General features: G+C 34.0%; 1 protein-coding gene across 1 annotated transcript; it reads left to right on the top strand.

Moving 5' to 3' along the window:
- The first annotated feature begins 9,516 nt into the window (after window positions 1-9,516).
- LOC122309728 lies at window positions 9,517-11,509 on the top strand. The gene is made up of 3 exons (XM_043123330.1): window positions 9,517-9,763; window positions 10,359-10,489; window positions 10,813-11,509. Exons 1-3 carry the CDS (start codon window positions 9,532-9,534, stop codon window positions 10,876-10,878), a joined length of 429 nt encoding a protein of 142 aa, XP_042979264.1. The 5' UTR covers window positions 9,517-9,531; the 3' UTR covers window positions 10,879-11,509.
- The last annotated feature ends 9,931 nt before the right edge of the window (window positions 11,510-21,440 follow it).

The following is a 21,440-nucleotide window of genomic DNA, read 5'->3' as shown; positions in this document are numbered from 1 at the left end:
ATTTGTGAAAGAAAAATAAGAATGCTTATTGCGAGCAATGCTATATTTACATGAAGATCACATGAGAGAGAGCTGATCTAAACATTTGTAGAAACTCAGAACAAGGGGAAATTGGGAGAAAAATTCCTTATCATTGTTCAGGAATAATATTTTGCAATGAAAAATATTGTGTATAATTACAATGAGGCTCTTGTTTATATACAAGCTAAATTAGGCGGGAGCCAACTAAACTAAGCTAACTGTAAAACAAAACTATAACTAAATTTGTTTTGCCAACTAGGCTGGTTAGCTCTAATACTCTCCCTCAAGGTGGAGTATGAAGATTATGAATGCCCAACTTGGATAGGAGAAACTGGAACTGAGCTTTGTCGAGGGCCTTGGTGAAAATGTCTGTCAATTGGTGAGCTGAAATAACACAAAAAGTCTTGATAACACCTTTTGCTTACTGTTCTCATATAAAATGATAATCAATTTCAACATGCTTTGTGTGAGCATGATGAACTGGGCTCGCAACCAATGAAAGAGCAGATTTGCTATCATAATATAGAGAGGCAGGTGAAGAATGAGGAATTTTTAAGTCATGAAGAATCTATAACAACTAGATGACTTCATAGCTGGTTGATGCTAAGGCACTGTACTCTGCTTCAGCAGAGCTTCTAGACATTGTAGTTTGTTTTTTAGATCCCCAAAAAACCAATGAATCACCAAGGAAAAGGCAAAACCCTGTAATGGATCTTCTATTGTCAACACAGGCAGCTCAATCAGAATCAGAAAAACCTTTGATTTGTGTAGAAGATGATGCTAGAAAATACAATCCCTGTGCAGGAGTTCCTTTTACATATCGAAGAACTAGGTAGACAACATCTAAATGGGATTTAAAGGGCTTGTCCATAAACTGTGCTAGGGAATGAACCGAATATGATAAGTCTAGCCGAGTTATTGTGAGATGCAATAATCGACCAATAAGTCTTCGATACAAAGAAGGATATTCTAAAACATCAGCATCAGCTTTGATCAACTTAAGCTTGGAATCCACAGGGAACTGGACAGGTTTGCAACCAAGATAACAACTATCCTCTAAGACTTTAAGAGCATATTTGCATTGAGATACAAAAATTTTAGTAATAGTACATGCTATTTCTAAACCCAAGAAATACTTAAGCTGACCCAAGTCCTTGATTTTGAATTAAGCGTGAAGATAAGACTTCACTTGAGCAACATATGACATATCATTGGAAGCAATTAGAATATCATCAACGTAGGAGAAAAACAAGTGTAAGAGAGATACTTTAAGAGATCAAATGCTAGACCAGGATGCTGTTGTATAGAACCCGAAGGCAGTGAAGTTTGATCAAAAGTGCCATTTTACAATGATAATCCTGCAAATAAGATGAAGGATGTTTGGTACAAGAAGATCTTCTAGAAGGAACATCAACCAGATCATAATGTTTTGGACCGATGTCACTAAAAGCTGTTAAGGAAGGAAGTACATCAACTGATAGAGAAGAATCAATGTCATTGACACAAGTAGGAAGAACAAAATCTGATTGAGAAACAGAATTAGGAGTTAGATTTTGAAAAGGAAATGAATTCTCATGAAAAATAACATCACAAGAGACAAAGATGGATTGAGTGTCAAGATCTAAGAGTTTAAAACCCTTGGTACCATATGGATAACTAATAAATACACATCTCTTAGCACGAGTATCAAACTTGGCTTTGTGAGGAGATATATTGGTAGTAAAACATAGACAGCCAAATACCTTCAAGTGAGAATAAGAAGGTTTATTGGAAAAAAAAAGCTCATAAGGAGACTTATTGTTGAGTAAATGAGAGGGAGATCCATTGATTAAGTATGTAGCTGTCATGATACAATCACCCAGTAAGATAGAGGGGTATTGGATTGAAATCTCTGCGCCCTAGCAACATTCAATAGGCGCTGGTGTTTTCTTTCAGGTACTCCATTTTGTTTTGGAGTATATGGATGGTTATGTTGATGTATGATTCCCTTGGAAGACAAGGGATTGGATAGATTAAATTCTGTGTCATTATCAAAACGAAGGATCTTGACTTTGGATGTAAATTGTGTTTTAACCATAGCCAAGAAAGACTTAAGCGTACTGCCAGTTTGAGACTTGAATTTTAACAAATAAAGCTAAGTACATTAAGTGAAATTATCAACTATTGTTAAAAAATAATGATGACCATTATTAGTAGGAATAGCAAATGGACCCCAAAGATCACAATGAATAAGCTCAAAAGAAATGGTAGATTTGATAGAACTAATGGGAAAAGAAGGTCTATGCTGCTTAGCTAATGGACAGATTTGACATTGATCATTATTATGATGAAAACTGACATTAAGAAGTACATCATGTAACATATGCATTCTGGACAAAGACGTATGTCCTAATCTGCTATGCCACAAGGCAAGTTTATTTGTAGAAATTAAAGAAGAAATAGAGTTGAAAGAAAGTAGAAATGAAGGCTGAAATATAGAACATGTAGGAGAGTTGGAATTCAGCAAATATAGTCCATTCTTTTGATAAGCCACTCCTATCGTTTTCCAAGCACGTAGGTCCTAAAACAACGTTTATCAGTCAAGAATATTATGACAAGATTTGAATCTGAGGTAAGTTTTTGCACGAAAATCAGATAGAAAGTGAATGAAGGGACATACAAAACACGATGTAAGATTAATATTGCCAATAGCATGGCTGATCTTATATGAGATATAGAAGCAGATTGACCATTTAGTAGGCTAATAGTAGCATTAGAGTAGGAGGTGAAGAAAATGAGAAAGAGAACAGACCATATGGTCTGTAGCTCCACTATCAACAATCCAAATTTTTTGGGGAATGTAGGTGTGTAAAAGAAGTGGAATTAAGATAATGTGCTATTGCAAAACTAACAAAACAAAGAGGAGATGAACTACCTGTCATATTGACATAACTGATAGGTTGTGGTGGATCAGATTGAGAAGAAATACGCAGAGGTGAATCTAGTTTAAGCTGAGTTTGTAGAGCATTGAGAAGCTGTTGAAGTTGCTCTTGAGAAAAAACTTGACCAGAATTAGGAACTGAAATTACCTCTAAGAAGTAGACACTTGATTAATAAAGGATCAGCGAGACCTAGATTTAGAATCACCAGAATTTTTCTTCTTTGACACCCAATCTGGAGGATAACCATGAAGCTCAAAACACTTGTACCGAGTATAGCCTTTTCGGTTATAATGTGTGTAGTGAGGAGATTCCATCTGACCAGTAGAATGAAAATTCTTCCTCAACACAATAGCAACAACCAATTCAGAAAGTGAATGTGCTTGAGAAGCTAGCATCGCAATGTTCTCTTGATTCAACGAAGAGGTACGAGAGAATCCACGTTGGCGCTCTTCTTGAATAATCAAAGAATAGATTTTATCCAACGAAGGAAATGGTTTCATAAGAAGAATAGTGAGATAATTCTCATTCAGTCCCATGAGAAAAAGCATGGTAAGGTTTTTCTCTTCACGGGTAGCAATGAGTTCGAGAAATTTATAGGTAAATGTAGCACATTTTCAACACTTACAAACAGGGATAGGCGAGTGAAAGAATCACTCACAGATGATTGATCCTGAGTGATATTATTAAGAGCTTGTTGAATTTCAAAGATCTGAGCTTCGTTGCTTTGTTGAAAGCGATGTTTTAGCAAGTTCCATATCTTCTCAGCAGTTTCTATATACAAGATTACATGTGCAATTTCTGGAATCATCGAAACACATATCCAAGAGGAGACCATTAGATTACAATGAAACCAAGCGTTGTAACTAGGATCATCCGTAGAACTTGGAGGTTGGATACTGTTGTCAATAAATCCGATCTTATTCTGAGAGCCAATCGCTATAAGCATTACACGACTCCAAGAATAGTAATTTTTTCCATTGAGCTTTGGAGAGATGATTGCAATATTGGAAACATCAACCGGAGTGATAGCATATTGACTATCAATATTAGTCGACGAAGAAACTGTAGTCGACATACTGTGAAATTCAAGAAAATAAGAGAAAATCAGAGTGCGGAAACTACTGAAAGAGAAGAATTTTCTCTTGATACTATGTAGAAATTCAGAACAAGGAGAAACTGGGAGAAAACTTGCTGATCATTGTTCAGGAATAATATTTCACAATGAAAAATATTGTGTATAATTACAATGAGGCTCTTGCTTATATACAAGCTAAATTAAGCGGAAGCCAACTAAAACTAAGCTAACTGTAAAACAAAAGTGTAATTAAATTTGTTTTGCCAGCTAGGCTGGTTAACTCTAATAACACTAAGCATGACTTCTTATTCTTCTTCTTCTTCTTCTTCATATCCTTAGAATGAATTAATTCATGTATAAGCTTGGGAATGGGACAAAGAAAGCCGAGTCGAGAAAATGTGAAGCACGTGATCATCAAAATTCAAAGGTTTTGTTTAAGAGTAATGTATAAAAGCCCTAATGCAAGGGTAAATATTCCAGGCCCAATATAGCATTCTAAGCTTTGTAAGAGGGAGTAAGGAGGGGACAAAATGAAAGAAAAAACCAGAGACAAGCAAGAGAGAAAAAGACAAAGGAAAGGCTGATGAAGAAAAGTAAGTCAGAGTCAGACACAGGAAAGAAAAGTGTGAGATGATATAAAGTTGTCTTCCCTCACCACTCCCAATGAGCTCAATAAAAAAAATAAAAGGGGATTTGATCGGATGAGAAATGAGGACTTTTGGGCGACTCTTGTTGGAGGAGAGAGCTTCCTCAACCTTGTAAGGCTATACGTTATTCTTTGGGTCTTTGTTAGGGTAAAGGGGTCACCAACCCCATTGTACAATGAGGTATAAGATACCACAATAGATTGTAAAATACTTCGATTATAGTGGATTTGCCTTCCAAATGATCAGTGGACGTAGGCCTTGTGTCGAACCATGTAAATCAGTCTCATTCTCTATATTTTCTGTATTTATTTTTTTATTTACTGCTATGGATATACTTACGGGTACTGTACTAACGTCCCAAACTGCTATTGTGGGTTTTGGCCAATTTGTCGAGGCCTGGGTCACCACCATGGGCTGAAGATGACTCTTTCTCTCGTTTTGGCCTGTTAGGCGATTTTTATGCATCAACACCTAAATATACAAGTCTCAAGTGATTCCTTTGTAAAACAATGGACTCCACCATGAAAAAGTATTAAAAATAAATGAAAACTTTTACTTAGCTACCTTACACCACACATCTACTAAGGGAAAAAAAAAATAAAAATAAAAACCTACGTCATCATGTATGTGGTATAAGGCTACTGATCAAAATAATTCTAAAATAAAATTACTTTTTTTAATGGAACAACTTTTTGACAAAAGGCTTGCTCAAGCCTTGCATATAAATTTTCGGATGGTTTGATTACACAAAACCAAACTATCTCATCTCATATAATCATTACAACTTTTTCAAATTCTCACACAAAATATAATAAAAAATTCAACATTTTCAAATCCTAAAACAAAACTAATTAAAAAATTATACTATGACAATATGTTATTCAACTTTCAACAAAATATCTCATCTCATTTGAACTGTGTAACTAAACGAGACCTTAAGCTTGTATCTAATGTTACTTTATTCGGTCTAAAAACTTGTTGTAATTGCTTTTATAAACTTTGAAATACTTTAGGGGTGTGTATTTGGACTAGGTTTTTTCCGGTCCGATCTTAATCCTGGAAGTCTGAGTGAATTTGGTTGGTTATCCTGCTGGATTGGACCCAAGTAGGTAGAATAACACCCGCTCGGATTGGATCGAGACCTAAGCTTCTAATGCTAGCTCTTTCTTTCTTTCCAGCCCTTGTGACAAATTACATGATAAATTAAGGGTTTGTTTAAAAAGTGAGATGATATGAAAATTATGTGAATAGTAGTGAAATTGTTTGTAAATGATAGCAAAATTGATTGAATTAATATATTTTAAGAAAGGAGAAAGAAAGAATTGAATAAAAATATTATAATGATAAAATATTATTATGATATAATTTTTTTAAGAAAATTTAAAAAAGTAGTATTATTTTTTGTGTTTGTTAAAAGTTTGAAAAAATTGTAATGATTAGATGAAAAAGTTGAAGAATTGAAATTGAAAAATATTTAAATTTTAGTGATGTTTAGAAATGAAATTATAAAAAATTTTGAGATAAAATGAGATGATCTTACTTTCCAAACAAGCACCAAGAACTTCGTGAGGTTGTAGCACCATATATCTATTATATTATAATTAAGTGGCTATCTAACTGTGAATAGTAACTTTTGTTATTTTTTCGTTAACTTTTCTTGTTTTTCCGTTAAGTCCGTTAAGTCTTATTTTACCAAAAGGCTCTTAAGACCCTAGACCATTTGATGTGTATCTCCATTGCAGAATTTAATTAAGGATCCTATTATACCAAAAGGCTCTTAATAGCCCTGCAGTGCACATAAATTGATGTCTTTTTTTCATGTCTTTTTTGTTCTGACAGTGTACTCATTTTCGTTTATTTTTGTTTCAATTTTTTTAAATAAAAAAAAGTTAAAATGACTTTTTTTTTTTCTTCCAACTATAGATTACTTTCATTACTTATAAAATTAAAAGATACATAGCATTCATCTACTCCTATTATTACAAACCATACTAGACATATGAAACATATTAAAAATACAAACTACAAGTGAGAGGGTCTTTTCCACTATGAAAATTCAGCAAGCATTGTGGAATTTTTATTCTGGGTATTTCTCCAAATTTAGCATTTGAAGATGCCCATTGCGCCATAGAGTGCGCGCACCGATTCTGAGCCCGGTGAATCTGTACTGCTTCCCAACTTTCAAAGTTGCTTAGGAGAACTCTTGAATCACTGATCAAATTTTCTGTTGTCCAGTCAGAAGTGTTAAGAGGGTTGTTCAATGCTGATATTACTACTTGAGAGTCCCCTTCAATTTTTACTTTCTTCCATCCATATTTGTTGGCTAATCTGATCCCAATAAAAGTAGTTAAAACTTCTCCATTGTTTGGGTTACGATTACTGGAAAACTCTGTGACACACCCTAAAATGTTCCCTGTATGATCTCTACAAACTGCCACTGCTGTACTTCCTGAGTTTTTAACTGCCACATCAAAGGAGATTGAGATCTGGTTGCTAGTAGGGGTTTTCCAACTTGGATTATCACTCATAAATTTCTGTTCCCATGCTCTTTTGTGTTCTTGGAAGAGTTTGTGGACAAGTTTAACAAAAAGGTCCACAGAAATTTGTTCGGACTTATGAATTTTTTTATTCCTTTGGAACCACAAACAGTCCATCGCTAGTATAGCAAAGATTTGGATTTCATGAGTTTCTTGAGTGTTAATATTCAGAGTATGCTCAGGATCAAGGATAGTCAAGACCCAATTATTGATATCTTGTCCAACTATGTCTTCCACATTTAAGGGCCAAGGGGATTGACGCCACAAGATCCTGGTATATGAGCATCTAAGGAATAAATGAGAAGGAGTTTCTTCTTCCGAAAGGCAGAGAAGACAAAGGGATTGGTCTTCATTCAAAGAAATACAGCGCTTAAGCAAGGATCTAGTAGGTAGAATATTGTTGTAGATTTTCCAAACAAACAACTTAAGCCTATCTTGAATGTGTAGGGACCAAATTTTTTTTCAGGGATTTTGAGAATTTTCACTGTCTTGCAAGTGAGTTTGTAGGCATAAAGCTGCATATGCAGATTTAACCGAAAACTTACCGCTCGAGTGGTGCTTCCACCTGACCTTATCATTCATAGAATGATAATTATACTGTAAGAGAGGAATTTTTTAGATCTCATTTACAGTTTCCACTGAGAAGAGGGCTTGCAAAATGAGAGTATTCCATCTCCTAGGCTGTTCAAGGGTGAGTTCAGAGACTTTTAGATCAGGGTCCTGCTGGATATCAGGGGAGGAAGGGATTGGAATAGAGCAAGGTAAGGAAGGGATCCAAGGATCGTACCAAACAGAAGTGCTTGTGCCATTGTTTATTTGCTTACAAAAGCTAGCAAATAAAAATTCTCTTTGATTTGAGAGGCCTTTCCAGATCCTTGAATCACTTGGTTTAATCGAGATTTCTGACCATGAGCTTGTTTTAAGGTAGTTATTTGATAGAACAGATTTCCATAAGCTTGTATCAGAGTTAACAAGAGACCAGCCCAGCTTACAAATAAGAGCTTTATTGAAGTTGGAGCATAGCCTCAGTCCTAAACCACCCATGGACTTGGGTTTACAAATAGAACTCCATGATTTTGGAGTAAAATTGTGAGGTTTTTTGGGGTCAAAACCCCACTAGAACCTCATGAAAGATTTGTCCAGGCTTTTGGCTACATTTTTAGGAAACATGATGCTTGACATCATATAAGATGAGATTGAGCTGGCAACTGTTCTAATTAGAGTGGTCCGTCCTACTTGTGAAAGGAGCTTTGCTTTCCAACTTGCCAATTTGTTTTGAATTTTTTCCTTAACCCCCTCAAAGAGCTTTCTGTTGTTTTTATCAAGGTTCAAATGTAAATCAAGATATTTGAGATTGTTTGGAGCTAATTTGAAGTCCATAATGGCTTTAATGTTTTTGATTGAGTTGGATGGGGTAAATTGCTGAAATGGATAGAAGATTTGTTTTTGTTAACTCTTTGACCAGACCACTCAGAGTATTTATCGAAACAGTGAAGGAAGGAACTGAAGTTTTGGGCAGAGGCAGAGCCGAATAGAATAAGATCATCCGCAACTATTAATAAATTTAACTGAAACACTTTAGAGTATTCTCATTGTAAAATTTAACTTTAAGTAAATTTAACTAATAAAATACTTAAACTCTCAATATATAATATTAATTAATAATTTAATTAGAATATAATTATTATTAATATTTTAATTAGTAAAACTATAAAATGTGATAAAAATAAAAATTTTAAAAAATTATTAAATTAATAATATTTTATTATTATATAAAAACTAAATAGATAATTCAATATGGATGCAGACCAGTACAGTTTAGATTTTTTTTATCTTATTTTTTTACCTTTCTTTAATTTTATATTTTCTTTTTTCAGATAAATAAGCTACTAACTTATTATATATCTTTATATATAAAAAGTGTCTATCTAACAGAATTTTATTGGTTTAACGGTTTTTATTGTTTTACCGTTAAAATTAACGCCGTCGTCTAAATCCGTCCGTTAAAGAATTGTAAGCGAGCGATAATGCAAAAGTTCACGCGATTGGAATTCCATTTTCCCGATTCAAAAATCCCAAAAGCTTCCAATCTTCCCTTTGATTCCCATGTGCTTTTTCTTTCGATTCGTGGTTTATTAACGAGGTTCTCTACCGTTGTAGAAGCCTAATGGTCCCAAACCACGGCCACCGAAATCGTCTTCCAAGTCGCCCTCCTCAACTCAGGATGAGATCGAGATATGGCTGAGAGTCACCAAGAACAAAAGTACCAGATAGATCTGATGGTGATGATCTTTATCCCTTTCTTCACCGAAATCTTTATCTGAAATTTAATGTTATTTCTTTGGTTTGGTTTTGCAAGCTCCTCCTCCCCAGAAAGAGATTTTGAGATTGAATATGTGACCGTAGATGCTAAATCCTCCTCGGCTCTCTCTGTTTTGGTTTTTTTAAGTCTCTATCTTGTCTCTCTTGTTTTCCTCTATTTTCATTCACTCAAGGACACCAAAAAGTGTGCTTCCACCTATTTCTGGCTCGGGAGAACTGAATATCGCTACTCTTTCAGAGGTACATGGGTCTTGGGCTTTTTTTTTTGTTAAATTTATTTCAAGAGTAATTCTTTTAACTGCTATATATGGACAATAATTGATTGTGGTTATATTTTTGGGCAAATTTGGAGTTTGGGATTTTAGATCAGGCTTCAGATGAACTTTTATTTCCAGTTATCCCAATGCCAACTCTTGGATTTGTTTCGTAGTGGAAAGTATCCTTATCTCTCTCATAGCTTGTCTTTCTCCTTTTTTTTTTTTTTTTTTTTTTTTGTCTTATCTACTTATGATCTGATGGTTTTTGTGGTCTTTATGATCTGATGGTTTTTTGGGTTTTAGTTATCTGGCTTGCTTTCTAATTTGACTTTCAATTAGTAGAAACAAGAGAGTAAATTCAGAAACTGGGTCGAAGATTGCATTAGCAGTTAAATTATCAGCCAAAAATCTCTTTGCTGGGGGCAAAAAGAGAATAGGCACAATGTTTATTTTTGTGTGTACCTGGATAATGGATTTGTAAGATAATTGTTGCAGATTGAGTGTTTGATGATATTTCTTTTTTCTGTGGGACATAGAGTTTCCATCATTTTCTTTCTCATACGCATTAACTTGTGCAGATTGCAAAAAACATGGTGGTATCATGAGATTCATTCAAGTTTCTTACTTAGGGGCATCTCCATCTTCTCCATCTAGATTGCTAAAAGCTAAAGCTGCAACAAAGGTAGCCGTTTTGACAGAATTTCCAGAGGTAAAACTATTTTTTTATCAAGTTAAAATTTATTAATGATCAAGAGTCGTATGAAAATTATTGTAAACCAGAGGAATGGTATTTGATAAACCTATGCATTGGGGAAGCTAAGCACATAATGGGCTTCATCTTTATATTGCACTTTTTATTTGGTGAGGCATAGTAGTATAATAATTGTATTGGGTTTAGAGGAGAAAGGGGCTTGAGAGCAAGCTGCTTATTTCAAATTCAATGTCAGAGCCCAAATATAATATTTGATCATTTTATGCATTTTTACAGGATCATAACATTTTTCATGTCACCTGTTTATTGTTGTTAAACAGGTCAATTCTTTAGATACTCTACTTCTCAAAACCTTTACAGTTCGAAGCTCTTATACACAATCCTAAAGTTGTTCACAAATTATTGGTGGTGTATATGGATCAATGGTTCCCAACAACTAGGTAATGCATATCGGTCAAAATAACAATATCAATGAAGTACTATTATTGTTGTACATGATGATATGTGAATGTATAAATACCAAGAAATAATTCACCTTGAAACAACTATAAACCTTTGTTGGATATTCTGAAATTAACAAACAACTCATTATTTTTCATTGCATGTAAATGTTACCGTACATCCCGCATAAGGAAATTGGCCTTCAAAATGATAAGCTGTATAAGGTGTCCTTGGCACCTTGTGCAAATCTATAGGTGGGATTTCATTCACGACATTGGACCCTAACTTGAATTGCTTGGGGACTTACGCAGCAAAATGGAGAAGCATTCTAAATATAATTCTGGCTAGACTTTTGGAATTGTGCAAGAGTCTAGAGTTGCAGAAATGAAAACCTTGTTAACTTGAAATATTATTTCTATCATTTAAAGGTCATTCCCGAATTGGGCAAGATACAGTGAAGATGCTTACATGGGACTTCTTTACTACACCATTGATAGCCTTAATCCTGCTTTTTATTTTTTCGATGCTGGTTTTATTGTTATACACTTGTAAAACAATGCTTGTTTGCTATGGATTGTGATAGTGTTCAGCTTCACCTACTTGAATGCTTGGATCTATGGCCACTGCTTACTATTTATTTTTTGTAACAAGTTGTTAAGACTTGGAACAACAGATAGTATTCAAATTCTGCAAAATTGAATAATCTTGTGGGTATTTTGATGTACTTTCAAAACATGTAATTATTATATTTCATTACCTTAAGATTATCCAAAGATATTTCCTAAAATTTACTTTTTTTAATATATTAAATTATGCATTAATTAATTTTTTTTATAAAAAAATTAAATATAAACTAAGCAAACGTGCATTGCACGTTGCTTTCACCTAATGTATATATATATATATATATATGCAAGATATTTTCTTATTCTTGTCGGTATGTGGGTGAGGGAATTACGAGGATTGGATCTCCTTACATTATTCAGGAGAGAGAATAATTACGTGTGCAGTACCACAAGACCAATATATGGACCTATCTTGAAAATTAATTTGGCTGCATTTACTTTAAGAAGCACCCTCTTTAAAGCACCAATCAATGGGCTCTAAATTTTTATGGTATGGTGTAGTTTCGTATTAATTTCTGCATTCCTTTAAAACACATCACAGTTAATGCGGCTTTGACTTTTAAGAATTACTAAATCCAATAATATTGAAACTAAAAGGAAAGCAAAATCGACTTTTGTGAGATATTCATTTTAGTTTTTAGTTTTTCATTTGGGATATATATTAAAAATTTTATGCACAATAATTTTTACATATTTTTTATATATTTAATTTATTAATATGATTAATTGTATTATTTTTTTAATATAAAATAATTATCACTTTACTATTCGTTCAAATGAGATACATACTACTTGAGAATATATATATATATATGTGTGTGTGTGTGTGTCAAAGGAGTAATGATATAGTTATTTTTGCATTCTTTTTTTATATTTTATTAATGTAATTGATTGTATCAATTTTTTTAATATATAATTAATTATATTAAAAATATATATAAAAATGAATATACATAAAAATTTTGACGTCAAATTAACTCATTTGTTCACTCTATTAATTGAACCAACAGCCTCTTTGCCGACCTGTTTTTTTCAAGCCCTATCCTAACTCCATGATGACTAGTATGGTTCGCATGACGTTTTACCCCCATTCATGCAGTTTTCACCTCCCCTAGTCGCCTGAACACGACTTACTAGTCATCATGATTTTTATTTAATATATATAATATTATATATGCATTAATATCATCTCTAACTTTTTATTTCTATATCGACCTTAATTTGCAAGTGCTAGCTGACTGAAGTTATCTGATCGCTCACGACGTGTAGTTGACGCCAACTCACTCGATCGTGTTAATTTGGACCCACATGCATCGATCGATCATCATGCATACCCAGCCTTCATGCATGCATGCATGTTGGCATTTCAATTTTCACCCACGCCATCTCTATTCTCCTAGGATGACGATACCCTTACCACCTGCCTCACCTGCCTCTCTCCATCTTTTTACTATTTTAGTTTATTTGAAATTTTTATTAATTTTATTTTTTTATTTTAAGTATTTTTTTAATATTCTTAGTTATTAACTTTTTTTTTTTTTAAATATACTTCATTAATAATCACTTCTTTAATTATTAAATAAATAAAAAAATTAAAAAAAAAAATAGTAAAAAAATGATAGAAAGTATCTTTATAGTTATTGATGATGCATGCAAACACCTCCCTATCTTTCGGCAGGTCTTTTTCTTTTCTCTTGAGTGCTGTTAGTTGCCACCCGACCTTACGTACTTACACTAATCTCCCACCCACTCTGATGGGCCACACCAACCCATGCCTGCCTGCCTATTTTTGGAAATTAATAGTCCTAATTAATTCAAACCAAACTTGAATCATTATGTAATTAGTCTTTGATTTGTTATCATAAGTCATGTCCTCTTTTTGAAATGACATTAATTTGTTTTCTAGCTCATTTATATATATAAACGTGAGGGTTTTGTCTGATTAACTTCTACCTGAATATATAAGATTTTGTCTTATTTGTCGTGTTATCAAAAAATAATTATTTCGTCGGGAGAGCTCATATAAAATAATTAGCAGCTTGTTACGTATACGTTAATTACAATAAAATAATAATAATATATTTAGCTTGATTGCATGTTTACTTAAGATGTGTTTGCATGTTAAGATAATCGATATCTGATCAATGAATAATAATATTTTATAAATCTTATTAATGAATAATACTTAAGATATTTTGCAAATTTTAGCAAAAGATATGTGATAGGAACTTGCAATGTTTTTTTAATATTTTAATACTGAAAAGTGGTATAGTCATAAAAGATTTTATAAAAATAAATTTATAAATTAATATAATTTTATATAATACGATAGATTTATTTTATAATAAAAATAATTTTATAGTCTAACAAGTTATGTAATTTAAATTACGTTAATTTATACATTTATTTTTATAAAATTTTGTTACAATTGAAACATTTCTTTTTAATATCAATGATCGAAGGCTACTTAGCAGAGGGAATGGCACCTTTTCATGGTGATATATAATTCTAAAGCGTCAATTACCTGTAGGATAAGTAACCCATAAAGTTGCTGCTTTTTGCTTTCCTGCCAAAGCCAAGCAAGAAAAATTAGCACAACAACTACAAAATATAGCTTTGATTCCACAAGATTCAACGAAAACGCCTCTGCAAGATGCATGTATTGATTAAGAAGAGAGCAAATTTTACAGATAAGTTTAACGCGACTTTAATTAATTTGTGAAAGAAAAATAAGAATGCTTATTGCCAGCAATGCTATATATACATGAAGACCACATGAGAGGGAGCTGATCTGAACACTAAGAATGACTTCTTCTCCCCCTCATCCTTTTTTTTTTTTTTTCATATCCTCGTTATGAATTATTAATTCATGTATATAAGCTTGGGAGTGGGACAAAGGAAAGCCGAGTTGAGAAAAGGTGAAGCACGAGATCATTAAGGGTTTTGTTTAAGAGTAATGTGTAAAAGCCCTAATGCAAGGGTAAATATTCCAGAACCAATATGGTATTCCAAGCTTAGTCTATAAGGGAGACATCATCGAGAAGTAAGAGGGGAGAAAGGCGGGGACAAGATATAAGAAATAGTCAGACATGCAAGAGAGAAAAAAATAAAGGAAAATGGCTGATAAAGAAAAGCAAGTCAGACATGGGAAAGAAAATGGTGAGATGATATAAAGTTCTCCTCTCTCGCCACTCTCAATTAGCTCAATAAAAGGGGATTTAATCGGATGAGAAATGAGGACTTCTCTTGCTGGAGGAGAGAGCTTCTTTAATCTCGCAAGGCGAGACGCTATTCTCTAGGTCTTTGTTAGTCTAAAAGGGTCACCAAACCCATTGTATAGTGAGGTACAAGAAACCATAATAGATTGTAAAATACTTCAATCATAGTGAATTTTTTCTCTAAACAACTTGTGGATGTAGTCCTTGTGTCAAACCACATAAATTAGTGTGTATCATTATCTATATTTCCTATATTTATTTTTCTATATACTGCTATGGATGTACGTACGGATGCCGTACCAACGCCCCAAACTGCCATTATGGGCTTCTGGCCACTTCGTCGAGGACCGGGTCACTACTATGGGTCGGAGATAACTCTTTCTCTGTTCTGGCCTGTTGGGCAATTTTTATGCATCACTTATATACAAGTCTCACGTAATTTCTTTGTAAAACAATGGACTCCACCATGAAAAAGTATTTAAAAAATAATATCATTCTACTCAGCTGCCTTACACCACAAGGTACTAAGGGAAAAAAAAAAAATTTATGTCATCAAGTGTGTGATGTAGGGCTGTTGAGTAGAAGAGTTCTAAAATAATTTTTTTTTTTTTTTAGTAGAACTATTTTTTGACAAAGGGCCTGCTCAAACCTTGCATATAAACTTTAGCTTGTAGCTAATGTCACTTTTTTATCCTATCTAAAAACTCGTTGTAATTGCTTTTATAGGCTTTGAAGTACGTTAGGAGTGTGCATCCAGATCATATTTTTTTCAGTCTAGTCCTAAACCTGGAAGTTTGGATGAATTTGGGCGGTTATCCTGTTGGATTGGACATAGGCAAATAGAATAATACTTGCTCAGATTTGATTATGGATCGGGTGTTTTTTTAAATAGAATTTTTATTTAAAATGACTTTGTTTTTGTATATGCAAAACACCTCGTTTTACATGTACAAAAACTAGAGTTAAAAACAAAAAATGAAGTTAGAAACCGGATACTATTACAATCTTGATTTTATTGAATTGATTCGGTTTTAAAAATCCAATATATGCCAGATATCTGGATCCGTATCCAGATGCACACCCCCAAAGTACGTGGTTAATTTGCAATTCTATAAACAAAATTATGGTACAGACTAGAAATATAACATCGATCGATCGGATCATGGTTGAACAAAACAAGGAAGAAAATGGTAAAAATAGCGGGCCTCAATGCTCAAGCAAGCTCAATGGTTTTGTTTCCAAAAAAAATACCACTGCTGTCTTTCGGAGATAATAAAAAATTAACCTTTCAAAATAGGCTTTATATAAATAAAGTTTTAACTTTTGATAAAGACAAAAATGACCTTCAAAATTCAATAAAAACACTGTTTATTTCTTATTAGCTTCAAAAAAGGGTTGAGCACGCACCCCATATTGGGAAAAAATAGCCCGCATGGAGTGGGGTAAAGGGCGAGTTCTATTCTATAGATGAAACATTTGAATTTGCTGAAGGATTTTAGGAAAGCTTTAAATTTATCATTATTTTTTGAGCTATAGCCTAGACGTGACTAATACTTCCTGAGTACTGTATGACCAGACCTTGATGAAAATGTTAAGAATTTAAGAGATGGAGTTTGTAGACCCCAACCCCACGTTGAGAAAAGGAACAACTCACATGAAGTGACTCAGTTCTGAAGGTAGTCCTAACTGCTAAGTGATGAAACTTCAAATGGACTAATATTTTTGACTCATGGCAGAAGTCGAGTAATCGTCAAGCAAATTTCTTATCTTACAACTCCATCCTAACTCTCACCTGCAGCCCATGACACTATGTTTTGACGCTAGGATTTGCCAATACAAACATTAACATTAATAAAAATAGTAGAAGGAATGCCGGAGACGGAAGGGAGTGCATTAAAGGCGAAAAAACCTATCATGGATACAAAGAGTTACAATAGACATCCAACTAGGGCTGAGCAAAAATCCGAAAATCCGACTCCAACCCCGACTCCGCTCCGGCTCCGACAAGTCGGAGTCGGAGTCGGAGTCGGAGTCGGAGTCCAGCCGGATCCGACTCCGACTCCGACTCCGACTCCGACTCCGACCCTCCGACTCCGACTTCGACTCCGACTCCGACTCCGACTCCGCTAGTGTACATGTTTTGTAAAAAATATATGTTTTTCTATATAGTAATCATATAAATATAAATATAGTAACATCATTAGTTAAATCCAATAATATACTAGCAATTAGCACTAGTTATTAGTTATAAACTTATAGTAAATAAGTTAATAAATATTATTAATTTACTATATACTAATAGACTAATAGTATTAGACTATTAGTATATAGTAAATTACTAATATATATAATAGTATACTATTAGTTGTATATATTAAATTAATATCTTTAAGTTATTATCTATTAGTAATTTAGTACTAGTGTAGTGTTATCACATATTATTAGTTACTAATTATTACATCTAGAGTATCTAGTTATAAGTTATTAGACTATAGTAAATAAGTTAATAAATATTACTATATATTAAAGACTAATAGTATTAGTAGTAGTTTATTACTAATATAATATATATATAATAGTATACTATTAGTTAATATATATTAAATTAATATCTTCTAAGTTATTATCTATTAGTACCAGTGTAACTAGTGTTATTACATATAATTAGTTACTAGTTATTACATCTAGTTATTACATATTTGTTATAGACCATTCACTATAGTAAATAAGTTAATAAATATTACTAATTTACTATTATACCATATACTAATTTACTATTATACCATAGTCCATATACTAACTTACTAATAGACTAATAGTATTAGACTATTAATATATAGTAAATTACTAATATAATTCAATAGTATACTATTGAGTTACATATATATTAAATATATATCTTTAAGTTATTATCTATTAGTACTAGTGTAACTAGTGTTATGGACATATTATTAGTTACTAGTTAGTAGTTATTACATCTAGACTATCTAGTTATTAGACTATAGTAAATAAGTTAATAAATATTACTAATTTACTATATATTAATAGACCAATAGTATGAGTATTAGTGCATTACTAATATATAATATATTTATTAGTATACTATTAGTTATATGTATATTAAATTAGTATATTTAAGTTATTATCTATCAGTACTAGTGTAACTAGTGTTATTAGATATTATTAGTTACTTTTTTTTGAAAGGGATATTATTAGTTACTAATTATTACATCTAGACTATCTAGTTATTAGACCATAGTAAATAAGTTAATAAATATTACTAATTTACTATATATTAATAGACTAATAGTATTAGTATTAGTATATTACTAATATATAATATATTTATTAGTATACATTTTTACTAACTTAAATATATTTTTACTAACTTATTAATTTATTTTTACTAAATTATTAATTTGTATTTTAACTTTTTTTTTTCCCAATTTTTTAAAAGTGAAAAGTGGAAAACCCTAATGGGTTAGGCTGAAACGGCGCGCCGTTTCAGCCTAACCCATTAGGGTTTTCCACTTTTCATTTCCCCCCCCCCCCCCCCCCGATTCCCTCCCCTCCCCCTTCAGACTTTCAGTGTTTAGTGCCTTCACAGCTCATTTTCTTCCTCACTCCTCAGTGCCTCACCTCTCATCTGAACCCGTGCCGTGCCGTCGCCCCTCCGACCTCCGTCACTCCTCTGAAAGCCCATTCTTTGCAAAACCGAGGTGCCTCTCTCTCTCTTTCTCTCTCTATAATTTGTATATCTTAACTATTTTTGCATTATTTTTGTTCATTTTCTTGATAGTTGTGGATATTAGGTTTGTTTGTGTGCTGGAATCGTTGGATAGTTGTGGATTTTAGGATTGTTGTGTGCTATTTATGAAAGGCCATGGGTTTTCTTCATGAGAGATGGATGGGGGTCATGGGTTTAAGTGTACAAATGGTTTAGAATTTATTGAAGTATAGAATTTGTTGGAATTTGTTGTTAGGATCTACTATGAAATACACTAAATGTTGTTAGGATCAATCTCCTTCAGTAGCCCTTGATGATCTGAAATGCTATTACTTGTTTTTTCCCATTCCTCTAGTAAGCACTAAGCAGATTCGCAGAAGCTTTTAACCCAGTAAGCACTGAGTTCGCTTGAGCTCAGTGTCGAGCGAGGGTCGAGCGGCACACTCTGCCTGAATTCGCTCGAGCTTAGTGTCGAGCGAGGGTCGAGCGGCACACTCTGCCTGAATTCGCTCGAGCTCAGTGTCGAGCGAGGGTCGAGCGACACACTCTGCCTGAATTCGCTCGAGCGAAGGTCGAGTGGCACACTCTGCCTGAATTCGCTCGAGCGAAGTGTCGAGCGAGGGTCGAGCGATGTAACCACATTTATAGATTCATAGGACATTTTTTCTCATTACTACTATATAAGTATATATGTATATCATATAAGTTACTTGAGTAATCTTTACATTAGTTCATGAATTTATTTTCTTTATGTTTATCTTATTTGTTGTGCTCTACAGTTCTAGTTATTAAATAATGGATATGGAAGGCACAAACACTCCTACATCCACAGGTGCATCTTGTCCTGGCATTCCAGCCCCAGAACAACCGATTGATATTCCCATTCCAATAGTTGATGAGTCTAGCGGACCAATAGGCTCTTCAGTAGGTACTCCTAGTGCCTTTCATTCTACCCCTCACCCTCTACCTGGTAGTAGAAATATTAAGAATAGGTCTGAGGTATGGTCCCACTTCACAAGAGTGCCCGATTGTGATCCCGAAGAGCCTATAGCTACTTGTAATCATTGTCATAGGCAATGGAAATGCCATCCCAAAAAGCAAGGCACTTCGGCCATAAAAACACACATCCAACTTTGCCCCAAAAACCGTAAGAGTAAATTGGATAAGAGTCAAACATTCTTGGTCCCGGAAGCAAGAAGTGAAGGAGGGGAAGGGGAGAAGACCTTAGGGATGGCCAAATATAATGAGAAAAAAATACGAGCTGCCCTTGCTAGGATGGTGATAGTGGATGAGCTACCATTTAGATGTGTTGAGGAAGAAGGGTTTCGGGAATTTGTTAAAGCCCTTGATCCAAGGTTTCCTATTCCTTCTCGATTTACCGTAATGCGTGACTGTATGAGGGTATTCTTGAGAGAGAAGGATAGCTTGAAGAAAATGTTTTTGACCACCAAACAAAGAGTATGCCTAACCACCGACACTTGGACTTCTATCCAAAATATTAATTACATGTGTGTGACCGCTCACTTTATTGATAATAATTGGAAGTTGCATAAGCGGATCATTTCATTTGTTCGGATTAGCGACCATAAGGGGGCAACGATTGGGAGGGAGTTGGAGGAGTGTATGCTTGATTGGGGCATTGACAAAATCCTCACAATTACAGTGGATAATGCTACCTCTAACGACTCTGCTATTGATTGGTTGAGAACAAGGGAAATAGAAAGTGCGGATTGTATAGCAAATCACGAGTTTATTCACATGAGGTGTACGGCACACATCTTAAACCTTATTGTGAGTGAAGGTTTGAAAGATGTTGATGACTCAATTGTAAGGGTCCGAAATCTGATTAAGTATGTGAAGTCTTCTCCCCAAAGACTTGCCACTTTCAAGTCTTGTGTTGATAGATCAAAAGTTCAATGCTCTAGTTTTTTGACTCTTGATGTGCCTACTAGATGGAATTCAACTTTTCTTATGTTGGACGTGGCTGAGAAGTATCAAAAAGCCTTCCAACTTTTGCTTGATGAAGATCCCTACTCACGAGTTTATTTGTCTGAGGATGGACATGGGAGAAAGGGTCTAGGAGCTCCTGGGCCGGATGATTGGGAGACCATAAGAAACTTTTTGAAGTTTCTTCAAATATTTTATGGTGTTACATTGCGCATTTCTGGTACACTATATGTCACATCAAATAATTATGTCCAGGAGCTTATTGCCATTCATAAACACTTGAATAATTTTTGTGACAATAGTAATCGACGTTTGAGTTCAATGGCTTTCAGAATGAAGACAAAGTATAATAAATATTGGGGTGATCTTGAAAAAATAAATCGGTTGTTTATTGCTGCTATTCTTGATCCGTGGTTTAAATTGGTTACTCAAGCATATTGGTTCAAGAAAACATTGGGTGAGGCGAAGGGTGAGGAATTTGTTGCACTCCTCAATAGGGATATGGAATATTTGTATGAGGCATATGTAGAGTTTGGTGGTGGGTGCGTAACTGGTGCTAACAAAACTCAAAGCGGTGAAGCTAGTGCATCAATGGGGAGTAGTAGTACAGTTACAGACTATGATCCCTTGGATTTTTTGAGGGAGTTCCATAAAGAGCATACAGCATCTTTGATGGATTGTAAGTCAGAGTTAGAGCGGTATTTGTTGGAGAATATTGAGATTCCTACGGGGAGTTTCGATATTTTAATTTGGTGGAAAGTCAACTCTACAAAGTATCCAGTTCTTGCTCTAATGGCAAGAGATATCTTGGCCATTCCTATCACCACCGTTGCATCTGAGTCAGCATTTAGCACAGGAGGCCGTGTCCTGGATCCGTTTAGGAGCTCTTTGGCTCCTAGAACTGTAGAAGCTCTCGTGTGCTCGCAAAATTGGTTGAAGTCTACTCCCATATGCTTGAGTCAAAATTATTCTGAAGCCATTGATGATGC

Source organism: Carya illinoinensis, chromosome 5 (assembly GCF_018687715.1).
Source record: "Carya illinoinensis cultivar Pawnee chromosome 5, C.illinoinensisPawnee_v1, whole genome shotgun sequence".
Lineage (NCBI taxonomy): Eukaryota > Viridiplantae > Streptophyta > Magnoliopsida > Fagales > Juglandaceae > Carya > Carya illinoinensis.
This window is presented reverse-complemented; position numbering and strand designations above follow the sequence as displayed.

Excerpts from the sequence above, each read along its gene's own strand:
- LOC122309728 (XM_043123330.1), top strand. The coding sequence starts at position 9,532 with ATGTTATTTCTTTGGTTTGGTTTTGCAAGCTCCTCCTCCCCAGAAAGA. Across the intron at positions 9,764-10,358 it reads ATATCGCTACTCTTTCAGAG|ATTGCAAAAAACATGGTGGT; the intron begins GTACATGGGTCT and ends TAACTTGTGCAG. Across the intron at positions 10,490-10,812 it reads TTTTGACAGAATTTCCAGAG|GTCAATTCTTTAGATACTCT; the intron begins GTAAAACTATTT and ends GTTGTTAAACAG.